This window comes from Parambassis ranga, chromosome 14, assembly GCF_900634625.1.
Source record: "Parambassis ranga chromosome 14, fParRan2.1, whole genome shotgun sequence".
NCBI lineage: Eukaryota > Metazoa > Chordata > Actinopteri > Ambassidae > Parambassis > Parambassis ranga.
The window spans coordinates 7,114,855-7,132,627 of record NC_041034.1 but is presented as its reverse complement, the minus strand read 5'-3'; the positions used below and the strand labels follow the sequence as shown (position 1 = coordinate 7,132,627).

The window sequence follows — 17,773 nt, the reverse complement described above, 5'->3', positions numbered from 1 at the left end:
TGCTGAAGTAAACATGCAACATAGGTACTGACATATAGGAGTGTCAACCAGCAATTATCATGGGTCTGTTAGTTGGCTACAGGGGCATAAAAACCAGTCTATGTAACAGGTTAATTATAGTGTAGACCAGTTCAGGATCTCTTAGGCTATGTTAACATTGCCAGCCACATTGTTCAGTTCTGACTTCACATGTTCACTTTAAGAGTTGACATTCATATCACAGGGTCACAAATTGGATCTGATTTCAGTGACTCATGTCTGATTCAAAAATCAGGTTTGATGTTTAGATTTATGTGTCAATGGGGACCTAAAAAACAAATTTTAAAAAAATCTGATTCATTTCTCATCTGCTTAGCAGTCTGAACATAGCTTTACATACAGACAGAACTACTAAGGCTTAGACAGCAGGGATTGTCATAATAAAATAATATAGCACTCTGCCTAGAAATAAAAAGGCTCATTGTGTACTTATATTCCTTATTACTGTAGGTGTATCATGACAGTTACTTTGTGGATGAAATGAAAATACTCATTGCTGTTCTTAATTCAAATTGTTCTAGTCTTAATACCTCCTGGGTGATGAATATGACAGAATCTCTCACTTGTAAGCAAGAGGGAGCTTTGAGCTTTGTCATCTTCTAGGCTCCTGTCAAACTGTCTTCACCACAGGCAAAAGAAGGCTGACATCTGCACACTACCAATTGCATTTTAGGACTTCTAAATTACAAATACACATGATACTCATTACAGGATACATGACAGTTTGTCAGAAGAGCCAACCCTTTCCAATTGACAAATAGTGCAGATAGTGACAGCTGGATTGAGCCCAATGTAATGTAATGTGATTTTTTTAGCCTCAAAAGGAACCCCAGTAGTTTAAACCACTGACAACATACTGGAATGGACAGTCTAACATGTGCAGTATTTGTTTGTTACTCATTTAGCAAACAAATGTAGCCACAGGTACATGCAGCATTTTGTCAATTCTGTTACTACAACACTAGCTTAGCATTAGCTTTTTAGAATCAACAATAAAATTGTTTTTTCTTGCTTTCTTGCTTCAATCTTCTCTACAGTTGATGACCTTCATCAACATGCAACATTAAAATTGTATTTACAATTCAGTGTTTCTGGCACAACAAAATAAAACAACAAAATACATGACAAAGACCATGTCTGGTCATTTTTTGTGACTTAGTCTAAGACTAACAAAATCCAGACATAGGAGGTGGAGTGATTGGTCCAGACATTTAACAAGGAGTCTGATGTCCTGTGTCAACATTATTCAGTCTCATCATACTGTTTTCAGCTGTTTGATTGGTTAAGAAACCATAACAATTAGGGTAAAATTGACCCTTTTGTGACATTAGGCGAACATTTCAAGTCAAATCCCTTCTACCTAAAACAAGTTTTCTGCCATTGTCTTAGCTACCATTATAATTAGACCAGCAGATTATACATGCACTTACTCATTTAGCTACACAAAGACATGTCAGCCACTTTTGATATTATTATATATGCTGTGATATGGTCATCAAACAACTACAATCCATCAAAGAACTGACTGACACCACTTCCTCCTGTCAGGGCCCTGTTCCTATAATCCATGACTTCAAATCCTTTAGCAGGCCTAATTACTGCACATAATGCTCGAGTATTTTCCACCAATGTTCTTAAGGGTGTTGATGTTGTGGCACCTTTGATCTGTAACAGTAATAGAATGTGTACCAGGGTTAATGTAATGTAATCCAACCTGGCATCACACATCAACACATAGTAAATGTCAGTGAGTCAGAAAAACAGCAGGCATTACTGACAACATGCAGAAACCTTGAGACATGTCTTGGATAAAGATCTGCAGACATAAATCATAAATGACTTCCAGTGTAACAGCTGCATATGATCATAAAATACCACAGACTGAACCTGTATATCCCTGTTTATGGCCATATGAAGATGAACTGTGCTTTGTTTATTATGATTACATCACTCATGCACAACTTTTCTGTGGGACGAAGGTGTAGCGTGTACTCAAGCATACGGTGAACGCTTGTGCATACAATTAAAAATACACAGGCCTAACAACATAGGGCTGGGCAAGAAGCCCTGAGGTTGTGATCAGCATGACGGTGATTGAACGTCTGCTGATTTATCTGCCTCCATTTTTCACCCTCCAGCAGCACAAAAGGAAGGAGCCTAACCATCCGCTTCCTCTCCACTGTTCTTATCTCTCTATATATGGGAATGAAGTCCTCACACAGGAGCAACCAAACAGCTTCTTACTCAAATCTGCACCTCACTGAAATATATACCTGAGTGTGTCTGTGTGTGTTTCCATGATAGCAAAGAGGGCTCATATGTGCTGCCTGTGTCCTTATTGTGCCTTTACTTGTATTTTTCTATGTGATTGTCTGCCATTTTGAAAGGCTTTTTTTCCTTCTTTTTTTTGTATTTTCAAATACTGAGATGAAAGGTTCCCTCATTCACACTCAAGTTATCTTTATTTTATAACGCCTGTTTTCTCATAGTCTGTTGTTCGGCCTCATATCTAACACATGCGTCCATTAATGAGGCTTTGACGCTTAGAACAGTCTTGATCCTTGAAGACAGCTTAGCAGAGACTATATGTAGCCTTAGCTTCACTCAACTTAGCCTGCCACTATGCTATTTCTAACACGGGACAGATGGACAGAGAAACTGGGCAAATCGTCTCGGCGAATGAATGTTTATGTGCAAAACATACATCGTATTTGATCATTTAACGCTCACAGAGTAGTTATGTGTAGAAATGTGTTTGTATGTAAATAGAAAATAATGTTGACACACGAAATCGTCCATTTAACGTCTAAAAATGATCTCCCTTTCATCTCGAGCCGCAAATATATGAATTAAATAGATAAAACTACATCCTCACAGCTTCCAAACCGCGCCGGATCGTTCTGATAGCTGGCAGGCTTTTAGATGGGAGGCACCGCAATAATATGTTATCAAAATCAGAAATATGCTGCTGAAAGGAGCCGACACACAATCAATATTTTTTTCAGAAAATGCGCATTAATATCTTACCTTGAGGAGAGATTTATGACAATAAACACCCAGAATAACAGCTTCAGAGGATGGGAAGGCTTCGCCATTGCTATCGAGCAACTGAAGGCTGATTTTGGCGAAGCCATCATCACCATCTTCGTTTCCTCTTTCTTGCAGATGGACGTGTCCGTCTATTTACTGTGTTTCCTCTCTACGATACATTACGCACGTTAGCAGTAGCGGTTCAGCAAATCTAGACCCGAGGCGGACGCGCGGTGGATTGAAATCAGGCAATCGATGCGAGCCGAAAGCCTGGGTTTCGTATCACTCGTCGGTTTTTTTTTTTCGTTTTTTTTTTCTCTCTATGCGTGTCTCCTGCCGATTCGACAGCCTAGCAGGGGCCTACAAAAACTGCCACAAACCGCGAAGCCCTAATAAGCTGCTCCGATATCGAGCAGCCGAGGAAAGCAGCGGAGCCTCGGTCTGAACGCAGATTAACTCTGGGGTCAGAGAGGAACTGATGCACGTTGCTGCAGCACGGATCAACACATGCGTGGTTTCACCAAACGGAAGCAGCAAGCCTCTGTTTTTCTTTAAAGATTTCCATATAGCTGGACAGTTTAATTATTATTATTATTATTATTATAGGTGTCGGTGTGTGTACGTGTCTGCAAATCCACTGTTACATGAGACATACGTGTCTGCTAACGGTTCAGCACCTTGGACAGTTTCATTAGTTTCATCAATACTGTAACCACCAATCAGCACCAAGGACAGCTCCAGGCAGCTTGTTGCTGTTTAACCCAGAGGAACACTGGCTCCCTATGATCCTGTTTATTTAGCTGACAGTGTAAACAATGATCAAAATAAATCCCAGAAATCAGATGACTTCATTAGTATCATGGTACATTATCCGTGCATTAATGCAGACTGAGGATGAGGATATGTATTTTTATGCAACACAAAGTTATGCTGATGTATGTGATTTTTTTTTTGTGACACATTGAGTTGTGGAAGTATCCCGAGGTTTATTTTCAATGCCATTTGTCAGGTGCTTTTGTGTCTATTTCAATTTCCTTATGTAAGTATGGTAATCGCTCTGCTTCTGTGGGGTGTATCTTCTTTTCAAGGAGTCCTTGAAAAGAAGTTTGAGGGGAAAAATATGTGTTCATAATCCAAAATATGAAATTGGAGCCTGCCCCAAACTCCCTCATGAATGAGGTTTTATAATGCTGTTAGACTATCTATCTCTCTCCCACACACAGACACACACACACACACACACACATTTCATTGTTTTTAATGTTCAGTGAAGCATGAATACAAATAAATAAATCACAGTGACGCACATGACGTCAGCAAACTAGGTCACGTGTTCTCATCACAGTGTTGTTTTGCCTTCGATTTAACGCTTTCATATGCCAATTTCTTATTTTCTTTTGTGAAATAATTTAGATGTCCTTCACCCAAACTGCAGTTTGCTTACTGTACTGTATGTTATTGTGTTCATTAAAAGATGAATGCATGATACATGATATTGCTACGACAAAATTATGTTTTCTTCAGTTCCTCTATAGTACTTTTAAACAGTTTTATCTTATTCTTAATTGATTAAATGTAAAATAAAAAGTCCTCTAGCATGAAAGCAGAAAAACAAATTAAGCACCAGGAGAGTGGCAGGTGCAGCTGAAACAAGCAGGTGCTTGCACTTGTCATGCTGCATTAGTCCAAAGTCCCCTCTGAACATTTATTTCACTGGTGTACAGGCTATGAACGTGCTGCACTATCACTTTTACAGTCCCATGAGGCTATAGCCATGCTAAACTGTGATACTGGATTTTTTTGTGTGTGACATGTTTATTGCTTATGAACTCATTTTCTCAGTATGATAACCATCCATTGTCTGGTTCCAGTTTTTAAACATTAGTTATTAAAATTTGGCTGTGGCAATCAGTACTGATTGCAGCTGATGCCAACTAAGCGTGGCATGCATGGAAGATGAGGTGCGTCTGATTAGAAAACAGCATCATGTGTGGCAAGTGAGGCACCGCGTAGGTTAATCATCTTAAGGAAATTGACAGATGCTTCATTAACCATGCAGCACTTCTCAAAGCAGAGTAAAAACCAGCACAAGCCTTGAATAGATTGTAGAGACAAAATCTCTTGGATTGGTTGTGTCCATATTGTCGGTGGTTTGAACCCCTGCCCTGACTGCATGCCGTTGTGTCCCTGGGCAAGACACTTAAACCTAAAGCTGAAGGCACACTGCACAACCTTCACAGTCTTTATAGATTTTGAAAAGACGCACTAATGGACTTGCTTCAGCAGATTTCTGTACAACAACTGAAAGAATGGGGATTACACACTAAACAACTGCACCTGATGAGGTATCACAAACTACATGATGACATTGTAAATTACGTCACTGCTGTTGGATAAATGAAACGATCATAATTTTATTTTGGTCAGTATAGCATAATTTTTAAATTAATATCTTTATATTTAGCAACAAACAACAAACACATCATGTTACATTAGTTAAACAGATTATATATCATATATCAGCAAGACACACAATACTCCCATCCACAATGGATGACGATATATATTGCTACATTGGTAACACACTAGTTTTCATGATGCATTGTGCGATACATTGAGGATGCTATATAGGGTCTTAAAATTCTCACTACACATTTGGACAGCACTACAACATGGCAAAGACACTATAGATATGACTGCGAATGAGGTCATGTCAGGTTTGTTCCTCTCACACACTTGCAGAGTCTTGTCCTTACTCCCTCACACACTAACAGATTTTTGTGCCCACTCCCCATGCTGACTGTCACCAACTAGTGCAGACTGTTGCAGGTTTGCCCAACATGCAGTCATGGTTAAAATCTGTCAAATCTTTGAGTATCTTTGAGTTGGTGCTATATAAATATACAGTTTTTATGTACCAAATGGCTTAAACACAGTTACACACAAGGAGAGGTAATGGTCTCCCTGCCCTGTAGCTATGTCAAGTCAGCCGTCACAGTCTGTTGACTTTGCAGCATAAACGTCAGAGGTTTTCGGTTAGGACTAGGATGTATTGATCCAGCTAAGATGGAAGAGGTAATTTAGCTAAATGCTAATATACTTAATGGCCACTAAAATTTAGCGTTTAATTAACTCACAGGTGGGTAGATAAAGTGTTTTACTAGCCGCAGTTATATGTTTATTTTCCATCAGCTGAACCTTCATTTGTCAATATGACTGCCAGTTTAATATCACAGTTTCTCTTTTTCATACTCTCTCTGACACAGACAGGGATGTCAGGTTAGATCCACTTGGTTCAGTAGTCACAGTAGAAATTTGAGCCAAATTGGCACATTCTCCTGTCATGGGTGCACCTGAGCTCTCCTGCTTTGACCTACCTCCAGAAACCTATCCATCTGTGTTTATGCCACTATGAATATGCACACAGGTCATTACCTTTGCTGACACTGATTTATGATTCTCAAAGGGCCCTAGACGAAAAACAAGCACAAAAACAAACTGACTGTAGTAGTACGATTTATATTTACTTTCTGTGACAGTGCAATATAAAGCAAATATCAGAAGCAAGTGTTGCTGTTCAGTAGTCGAATAGATAGGGTACATTATGGGCAGTGACAGCAGTGTCATGTGGTTTAGTTTAGTGACATGTGTGCTTTAAAAAAATATTCAATAATGATATCATCTTTAATGGCAGCTATTGTCTCTCCAGACAGAGTGACATGTGTGAGTCTGGCTGTGATAATATGTTGTGTCATCTTTAGATAAGAGCTGGGGGAGGTATAGTCATCTATAATGGCAACAGTGAACGCACAGATGCCCAGTTCCACTATCATTCCAGTTTTACAACCCACACATATGCTGTCACAGCCCCACACAGTTAGCATCAAGCTGTGGGAGCAGAATGATCTACTGTAAGCACTATTGGATATGAGAAACAGTCTGGCATTCACACCAAAGTGATGTAACATCAGAAGCAAAAACATTTTAAAAACAGTAAGAGCAGAACATACACAAAAATGTTTTTAAAAAGTTTCTGCCGCAGCCATGACACAAATAAATAAAATGAAAAGAACACATCCAGAATAAGGAATGTAGCCATTTTTTTTATTAAACTTGGCTAATGTGCAAACACAGCTGTCCTTACTGAGATTTTTCAGACATGAACATGAGAAAGCACTCTCTGTCGTCTAACACTTGTAAAATTTATACTCAGCGTCTGAAACACTGGAAGGCTGTGATGTCTTTAAACTTATATTCAGGCCAGCCTTTTATTTTTTTCACTCTACTTTTCTTTAAAATGTGCCTTTATTAAACTTCAATTAGACATTGTTCCTTTATTTAACAACATGTCACACTGTGTCATCTGCTGCACTCTGCTGATTTAATGAGGACCCCCATTAAGAGTAGCATCTCTTGATTTGATTTTACCTTTCATGCTGATAATGGTTCTGCCATACTTTATACATCATGTGAACACAATACAGGAACAACCACACTGAAACAGATTTTCTAATCAGTAGAAACATTATTTACCTTTCTATACTGGATGTCATCAGATGTGACACTGCCAATAATAGTGTAAATATAATAACAAGTAGTAACCTACTGCATCTGATGTCATTTGTTTTTCAGTGTTTGCAGCTGAATGACGTCAGATGTCCTAGAACCTTGCAGTGTGATAAGACAGCTGCGAAGGGTGTGGGCGCTCAGATCTGTCAGCCCGCAAGGGGTCGGAAACCGACAAATCAATCACCACTCAGGTATGAGAGCACGACTAAGTGAGCTTTTGCTCTCGTGCTGTTTGCGTTTAACGTGGTAAATGATGTGGATTCTGTTTTTGATAGTGGGTCAATCTTAAATAAGTACTGGTCTTGAAAGATAATTTATACTAATATGCAGTTAGGCGGGATGGTTAATTCAAAGTAGCACATTGTTTAAATTCTGCAACTGAAATCTAGAGACTGTATACTCAAAATTAGAATTGAAGGGAAAAAAGATGTATCACATAGAAAAAAAAAGTCTACTTTTGTTACAAGAAAGCCATAGCTAATGATAAGATTGCCCTTAGCAAGTGACAGATGTAATCTGTTTTACCTCTGATATCAGAGGTCCGGTGTCACCTAGTGAAATAGGTGGTGTAGTCAGATGGCTGGCAAGAGGGTGACTTCTAAGCTCATGTCCTACTGTAAAATGGTATTATACACCCCATGTTGCATGTTTAACTCCAGGTAAACAACAGAATAATTATACACAATGGAGAAAACCTACTACTCATAATACAGAACTGGATGATTTGTGAGCAGCAATCATGAGAAAGAAGCCCAATATTTGGCTCCCAATGCAGTACGATATCAAAATTGAAGTAGTGATAGAACTTTTTTGTTTGCTTTTCACCCAGTGGTGTTGACATAAAAATGAAAAATCAAACCATTGAAAGGGTACCTTAAGTCTCTGGATGTTGTGGGGCTGTCTTGGTTGACACGCCTCTGCAACATCGCGTGGCAATCGGGGGCAGTGCCGCTGGACTGGCAGACCGGGGTGGTGGTCCCTCTTTTTAAAAAGGGGGACCGGAGGGTGTGCTCCAACTACAGGGGGATCACACTCCTCAGCCTCCCTGGGAAAGTCTACGCCAGGGTACTGGAGAGGAGAATTAGGCCTATAGTCGAACCTCGGATTAAGGAGGAGCAATGTGGTTTTCGTCCTGGCCGCGGAACACTGGACCAGCTCTATACCCTCCGCAGGGTGCTGGAGGGTTCATGGGAGTTCGCCCAACCAGTCCACATGTGTTTTGTGGACTTGGAGAAGGCGTTCGACCGTGTCCCTCGCGGCATCTTGTGGGAGGTGCTCTGGGAGTATGGGGTCCGTGGCCCTCTGTTGAGGGCCGTTAGGTCCCTGTATGGCCGGAGCAGGAGTTTGGTTCGTATTGCCGGCAGTAAGTCAGACCTGTTCCCAGTGCATGTTGGACTCCGGCAGGGCTGCCCTTTGTCACCGGTTCTGTTCATAATTTTTATGGACAGAATTTCTAGGCGCAGTGAGGGACCGGAGGGGATCTGGTTCGGGAACCATAGGATTTCATCTCTGCTTTTTGCAGATGATGTTGTCCTGTTGGCTTCATCGAGCCGGGACCTCCAGTGTGCACTGGGACGGTTTGCAGCCGAGTGTGAAGCGGCTGGGATGAGAATCAGCACCTCCAAGTCTGAGGCCATGGTTCTCGACCGGAAAAAGGTAGTCTGTCCTCTCTGGGTCGGAGGAGAGCTCCTGCCCCAAGTGGAGGAGTTTGTGTATCTCGGGGTCTCGTTCACGAGTGAGGGGAAAATGGAGCGGGAGATTGACAGACGGATCGGTGCAGCTTCCGCAGTAATGCGGTCGCTGTACCGGTCTGTTGTGGTGAAGAAGGAGCTGAGCCGGAAGGCGAGGCTCTCGATTTACCGGTCAATCTACGTTCCTACCCTCACCTATGGTCATGAGCTTTGGGTAGTGACCGAAAGAATGAGATCGCGAATACAGGCGGCCGAAATGAGTTTCCTTCGAAGGGTGGCTGGGCGCTCCCTTAGAGATAGGGTGAGAAGCTCAGTCACCCGAGAGGAGCTCGGAGTAGAGCCGCTGCTCCTCCACATCGAGAGGAGCCAGCTGAGGTGGCTCGGGCATCTGGTTCGGATGCCTCCTGGACGCCTCCCTGGGGAGGTGTTCCGGGCATGTCCCACTGGGAGGAGGCCCCGGGGAAGACCCAGGACGCGGTGGAGAGACTATGTCTCTCGGCTGGCCTGGGAACGCCTCGGGATTCCCCCAGAGGAGCTGGAGGAAGTGTCTGGTGAGAGGGAAGTTTGGGTGTCCCTGCTTAGACTGCTGCCCCCGCGACCCGGCCCCGGATAAGCGGTAGAAGATGGATGGATGGATGGATGAAAGTAAAAACAAAATACAAACAGTATTCTTTAGGCTTTCAAACATTTTTCATGGAGGTGAAAAAAGTTCAAACGCATAACTTATCCGCTGCTGTCTAAATTGTTCTGACTCTATAAACCATCCATTGTTGACGGATTCAACAAAGAACGAGGATTATTTACAAAATCAGTTTGCCAGTTTAACATTCAAGCTCAGTCATCAGCTTTCTGCGAGGCTTGCACAAGCTCCCGAACTGTGGTTTGTGATGCGCCTGCCAGCATCTAACCTCTCCACTGTGATTAGAGTGGAAATTTAGCTGGCTGATTTTATAGCCTCTTTATATGGTATTTGGTCTGCTTGACGTTAAGCAGGTATAATCTCCAATCCCAAAGGTAGATCACAGGGAGTTTCTGCTTTCAGCTCTGGTATTATTTCAGAGGCTTTTATGTTCTCTTTAGGGTCACAGCTTTATCAAGCACAAACCACAATTGAGCCCAATGTCACTGATGCAGATACTACAGTTTATACACGAGGGGGGGCACAAGTTGATGGCAGAACACTAAGGAAACAGAAGGACAGTTGAAATGTGGAGTTATTTCACAACATTTCTGTGTCAAACCCATGGGAATGTGTCTATAAATCTACTTTGTGTGGAGAAAGCTGCAACACAGAAATGCTCCACACACATATACCAGGGTGCTGATGCCAAAATATTTATCTGCGTTAGGATGTACTTACAGTGTGATGCATTTTTCTATCAAAAGGAAATCTCTCTATTATTACGCAAGAGTCACTATCAAGATTAGCTGTCCCCCTTGGCAGTATGCTAATGCCATGCCAGACTTTTATTGTGGTATAAAACCTCCTCATAGTAGAAAAAAACAGATGCCTTTCTGCCTGTGGCCTTTAAGCACAACACAGTGTTTCCAGTAAAGACGTTCTCTGCATTATTTCAAGTGTTGCTGGTGTTTTCACCTTCACTGGTGTTGGCCTCCATGTTTCCATTTGCTAATTTTGTAGTGAAGTCATGCCAGGGCTTTACTCTTTCATCTCCCATGTATCATTTTCAAACATAGTCAGAACACCCATATTTTCTTACCAGTATATTATAATAGGTATAATATAACATATTCACTTTGATTACAGATAATAGAAAAAAGCTCTAATGCAGCCTGATGCATGTGTTGGAAAGAGGATAGACACTTGTTGTTAGTAAATGGACAGACCCCAGGGATCACTTCACCATCACATCAGCCATCAGCTCCTTCTCTGTTTTAATGACATCCAAAGCACCAGACAAGAGGAAGAGCCATTTAGTCCATTTACTCTGGCTGCACCACTATACATTCTGACTTTATCTATATACATTAGTCATTAGAGAAGCAGCAGGGGAACAAGGAAGTACAGTATATTCACTGTATGTATATGTATTTCTTATTTTGATGATGTGATAGTGTATGTAATGTAATGTAATGGTTGCCCAAGGCTGTGACTCAAATAAGGGCACACACCCACATGCACTCTTTTCAGGGAAATGTGGTGCTGCTATAAAATATAAGTGAACAAATGACCTTTTAATAAAAACAAATTCCAGCCTTCTGGAAATGTAGTTTTAGAATCCATTATCACGTTTTTTAACTGCAATTAAGAAGCATGTAACTCTGACGTTATGTTATCACTTTTACTTTTTAAATTCCAAGAGACCAGCAGAAAGAAAAGATTTACTGTAATTTAGCACAATAGTTTTATTTTTATGAATACAAGGCCCACCTCTCATAATCAGTGCCGTACATCTTTACATACCTCAGTGGTTTTTAAAGCCTTTGATTTAAATTCATTGCGTAGGAGAAGGCATTATCCAAAGCTCATCACTCTTTCCTGCGTCTCCGTCAGTAAGCTTATATAACATCTTGTTCAACCCAAGGCCATAGCACTCTGTCCCGTAGTGTGTAGCTGGCACATTGGTTATTCACAATGAGAGTTGATAATTTACTCAGCTGTGTTGTGCTCATAGTGGAGGGTGCCTCCTGTTTTGCCTCTGAAAAGATACCAGCAGCCAGGGTTGACATTTTCCTAGTGGCAGTACATTGCTGAAGCACTTTAAAGACAATAAAAATTGAATTTTTAAGTTATAATAATAACTTAATAACATAACTAATAACCAAGGCTGGATAGCATATTGTTTAGACAAATTCTGTAAAAAAAAAAAAATACACCCCGAAATTTCTGTGGCTCACAGTATGCTCCTTATGCAGCACTGAATATACCTACTTCTCCGTTTTCTTTAAGAACACAGCCTTGTCCATAAAAGTTAAACTAGTGCTGTAAGTCACTCAATTGTCAGTTAAAATAATAAAATATCCCAAAATATTAACAATAATAATAAAATACTGACTTCAAGACTACAGCTTTTAGTGTTTCCACCTGCGACTTTATACCCACCTGTATTTGTGTAACCTTTAGTGGGTATTTTGCTGTAAACCTGTGTGTACAGCTTGTTTGCCTGGCTTTGTGTCTTTTATCCCACTCCACCGAGCAGTGGGGAGTCTGTGGGAAAACTCATCCCTGCCTGCTCCTCTGCTTAGCAGACATTAAAGGCACTGGTGGGAGCCCCCAGTCCCAGCCCTGCTTGTTGCATGAACTCAGACAGGAAACTTGTAACCTTATATTATGTGTGTCTGTATGAGTTTGGATCCTTGGGCTCCTCACACAGAAATACTGCTAAAGATGGCAGCTGTTTGGAGAAACAGAAAGCCCAGGACTGTGATTTCTGTGATATGAAGAATGGTAAATATTTCAGGCTCTGCAGATAGATCTAGAAAATATTAGGAAGTGATACTAAGAGATCCATTCAGACAACTTTATCTGTGAATAAAAGACCAGTTGTTGACAGATCCCTTCTATTTAGAGCTTTGGTATTGTGACTTCTCTGACTGAATGTTGTTTATGAAACAGCCACGTGAACTCAGGATCAGTGGGAGTACATCATGTCTGTTGCGTGTAAGGTCTTCAGCTCTTACCCGAGGAACTGACACATACTTTGTGTATAATTTAAGGAGAAAATAAAATGCCTTTGGCTAGAAGTGAAAATGTGTAGGACTCAGCTTTGGGAGTACGCTTGAGTTCACAAGAATACCCCTGGTTATTCTTTACAGACTTCAGGGATTGAGCTTCAACAATCATAAAACCTTTAAACTGTTGTAGTTAATTTGACAGATTTCACTCTTATTCATTCATATTTTGTTCAAGGCTATTCCTTAAAAAGTGTACAGATGTGCAGACAGTCCATCACATACATTATTCTGTACGGCTCTTTTTTTAAATTAATTCATCCATCTAACTCCTTATGCTGTATTGGGGTGCTGGAGCCTACCCCAGCTGCCAATGGACAAAAGGCTGAGTACACCATGAACAATATCTTAAACAATATAAAATGCAATATATAATTCATAAATGAACTCAGTATTTTTTCTGGAATGTTTAACAATGAGAATTTAAGCTCTACACATGCTGATGAATGAGAGAAGTCAGACCTTGCAGTTTAGTCAGGTCTTTTTACACCCAAATGCATTTTGTTTCACAGAATTGAATTTTCTTTTCAAAAAGACCTATGAACCAGAAGATGTGCCCAGATTCCCAGAAAATAGCCTGTAGCGCTGTCACAGTATTCACAAAGTTGTGCCTCCCCAAGTGGAACAGCTCCAGGAAGTATTGCTTGATGACATCAACGATTAGTCTCCACTGTGTGACTTTCAGAGAGGTTAGCATTGGCATGATGAATGTGGCAAGGACAGAAAGCTATGATGTACAGTTTATTAACATTTCCTCTCATCGAAGAGTATTTTTTAAAGCCCCTCAAGGAATGTCACAGTTTTCATATTAGAGAACAGGGGTAAGATGTTGGGAGGAGAGTGATCAAAATGATGTTGAGGTTGTACAGGATTTGAAGGAATATCAGCCAAAAATGGTAATTGTAGTTCAACTCCTGCCAAGGAGCCCGGGTGGTAGAAGTGTATCTGTGTGTGTGTGTGCACATGATGGGACAGTAATTGAAACGATCGTTTTTGGGGGGAAGTACAAAACCTATCAAATTTTAAGAACTGCGCTGAACTCAAAAAGCAGGGACGGTACACGAGCCCAGCTCTGCTGATGTTCTTCATTGAAAGTTGATGAGATTCAGTGTCCATTTATATTTTAAAGATTTTCAATTATGTGGTGCTCTTCTTTGATAGGCGCCATGTAAAGGTCAATTTGGGCTTCACACATTGAAGGTTTGAGTAATTCATTTGCTGTGGCACAGTCATTTTTCTTACTTGCAGCTGAACGAATGGGGACTAATGTGGTCTGCCTGCAGTGTGTTGTAAATTTTCATTTGTGTGCGATTGTATGTTTTATGATATAGATTTCTAAGTTATGCATTTGGATAGAAATTGGCCATATTACAGATTTTTTAGTGGAAAATATGTTTTATAGAAACTCACTAGGGTTTGTGTAATAAGGCAGAAGTAGATTAGTACGCAATACATGTTCAACTATTTGATTAATTATGCAGAAAGTTTGAAGTCATTACCTGTAGTATTATTTTCAATATTGGAGGCTGAATTCACCACATCAGCACCATCAAACAGGAAGTAACCAAGCAAAGTTTCACCAAATCTTCCATTAGGACAGCAGTCCATTCCATAAGTCCACAGTGTTAAATTAAATTAAATTAAGAAACCTTTATTAGTCCCACAATGGGGAAATTGCTTGCACACAACCAGGGAGGAGTTGGGATCAAACCACCAACCTTCCAGTTATTGGACAACCCTGCTATACCACTGAGCCACTGAGCTACCTCTATTCTGTGTGTAAAATGTAAATGTGTATTTTAACTCAGCCAACACATCTAAATCGCTCCACAAGAGCCCACTGTTTAACATTTTGACAGTCATGATCTGCATCTAAATTCAAATGTGCTACATATTGTAAAATGTACACTTTTTTTTACAAGACCAAACTAATCAATCACCAAATAATCATCTTCATATTACTAAAACCAGCCACCAAATGTAAAGCACAAACATGCAGATTATCCAAATTCATATTTTCATATCCTATAAGTTATAGTGTTGCAGTATATGCTGGTGTTTTCTGCAACCGTTCTAACATCTGACCTAGAAAGTACACCTGCAAGCTGACATATTGTTGCATGAGGGATTTGTAAAGCTGTCTCAGGTTTTACTTTCAATGGCTCTCCAATATCATGGTGACTTTGAGAAAGGTACTTATGCTTCTCACTCGCCAGTAGTACTATTCAGCAAAAGAACTGCTTTCTAACTCGCCTTTGTAAAGGGAGGTAATATCATCATCATCCTCTGCATCATAGCCACTTACAATCATCTTTGTTGTTGTTTCTACTGTACTGTACTTCACTTCATCACATCAGTGCATTATTGATAACACCCTGCATATTATAATCCTCCATCGTTTGATCTTTACCTCATCAGCATTTCACTTTAAACATCCCCTGCCTCAGTGAGTGTTCAGGGGAGGACGTAGTTTTTCTAATGTGAGAACAATTACCTGGCTGCATGATTTGATTTAGAGCACAAAGGCAGTCACATCCTGTGAGGCATAATAGATTTACCCAAGTAACTTCTTAATGCCTTTTCTGGAGAGCATTCAAAACCTCTATTGGATTTTTCACCCTCCCTTCCTCCACTTTCCCACTCACTCGCTTCCAACACTCCCTGGTCCCGCCCTTGCTTTCCCCCTGTGATTCTGTCTGCCAGTAAGGCTGAATATGAAAATCCAGACGGCTACAAGACAGTGTGGAAGTGTCAGTAGCGTATGTGAGATAAAGGTGGTCTCACGGTGCGCTGCCAGTGATATATCAGATGCAGTGTCAGTCACATGCTAACCTACCGTGGACCTTGTCTTTGAGATTCACTTCACAAAGTGCTGGACCTTCAGTATAGAGTACAAAAGACCTTTTTTTAACAGACATTCTGGAAGGTTATACCATGATGGGAAAAGATGCATTTGATAATGTTTAAAATAAATTCCTTATATTTCAGTTAGATCCACGACCCTTGTGCAGTGTTTTTTTAGATTTTTGACAAGTAAACATGCAAACAGATACAAAGCTGGGTAGGGACTGCTGCAGGATAGGGAAGCAAGGTCACAGTCAGGCTGAGCATTTCCTCCCAGAGCCAAACAACAACTTAGGACAAATGTAAGTGCAAAGATCTTGTGAGTTGGCTATGGGTCATAATTTGGAACTACAAAAGCAGCAGAGGACTGGAGGCTTGTGCAGAAATGAGGAATGACAAATTATCATCCCACACAATAGCCACAACTGAAGCCAAAGTAAAGGCTTAAAAACAAAAGAAGCTGAAGGGACAAAAACACCCTATTTCACTGACTTGCAGGTGTTTTGTGAGGTCAGGTTTACCTCTCCTCCTCAGCCATGTGTTTCCCACTGCTTAACTGCACCCTTTTCTTTGCAGAGTTAAAATCTAGTTGACTTGTATTATGCTTAATTTCAAATATAAATATATTTATGCTTAAATGTCGGATCAGCTTGTGCTTAGCTGAGCATGGTATTCGCTAATCACTTAAACTCTGCTGGAACTTTGGATCTGCTTTATATTCAAGGATCTGTTCGCTGTGTGCATCTTTGTACAACTGCATAATGTCCACAGCCTGACAGTTCAGGACAAATTCAAATGTCATTACACCCATACTTTAAACACATCACACCACCTGTAGTAGTCTTTGTGTTCGGATTCCTCAGATACTGTAGAATCCCTCCTTGGCATGAATGCCAGTGACAATAGCTTTTTAAAGCTGAACTGTTGCATGCTCACATTGCTTCTCTGTATATTCCATCTGGCTCTCTTTTGTTGTTTTTTACAGCCTCCACAGAAGCACTTTCTGTTGCATTTTCTAAACAGAAAAAACAACACAACCTTTGTACACATACACAAAAACCCAAATCCTTGCATAATTCTATTGTTCTGTAAGTGACCACTCAATGAATACATCAGTCACATTGTGTGTGACCGAGAGATACATCTCTGTCTTTGTGTGTCTGGTTTCATCCCAATATCATTCTCTATGTCCCTCTTAGTCTCTCCTTCCCCCCTGCCTTCAAGACAGGCAAAATGTCAGAACCTCCCAAGTGAGGGGAGACATTTCATGGTTTTGAACAGCTCTTGCACTGCCCTGCTCCACATGCACCTTTCCCTCCAACCAAGTGAGTCAGACTGGCACACAAAAAGAGGGATGACACTGAGAGTGGAAAAGACACATAAGCTGTCTATTCAGTAACAAATGACTCTGTTAAAGACTGCACTGTTGCATGTATTTGTGTATAAGACTGAATGAAATTATGCAGTGGGTTGGGTTTTTATAACAGACAGGAAACAACCAAGCAAATATTGCAACACCTCCCCCTGCTGGATCTACTGCAGTGAGATGAGCAGATGAATAATGGAGGCGCTGTCTCTCTATCTCTCCCAATGTCACTCCTCCTCTCTCTTACCTTCTTAAGCTTTCAATTTTTTTTCTTTGTGCATAAAACAAATCTGTCCGTCTGTCTCTCTATCTTTCTATTTATCTAACGTGTTTACTTGGTAGGCGGGGTTCGATTGCCAAATGACACTATGTAAAACAATAGGCGGTGGATGAAGAAGGAAAATGCCTTGCCTGAGGGGTGGAACAAATGTCAACAATAACAAATTACATCAGCATTAGCAGCACGTGTGTGTGTGTGAGTGAAAGAGAAGGAGAGAGAAAGGGAGAGAAAGGGAGAAAACAAGCAATTTCAAAAAATGTG

The 17,773-nt window shown here is 40.7% G+C and overlaps 1 protein-coding gene across 3 annotated transcripts in view; it reads right to left on the bottom strand.

Moving 5' to 3' along the window:
- The window catches only part of gabrg2 (gamma-aminobutyric acid type A receptor subunit gamma2), a 38,531-nt gene extending 35,036 nt beyond the window's left edge, over nucleotides 1–3,495 (bottom strand). For all 3 annotated transcript variants that reach the window (XM_028421878.1, XM_028421879.1, XM_028421880.1), the window contains exon 1: nucleotides 3,067–3,495. In XM_028421878.1, coding sequence (XP_028277679.1) covers nucleotides 3,067–3,182 — 116 coding nt within the window. In that variant the 5' untranslated portion in view covers nucleotides 3,183–3,495. The remainder of the gene's footprint in view (nucleotides 1–3,066) is intronic.
- Nucleotides 3,496–17,773: the final 14,278 nt, after the last annotated feature.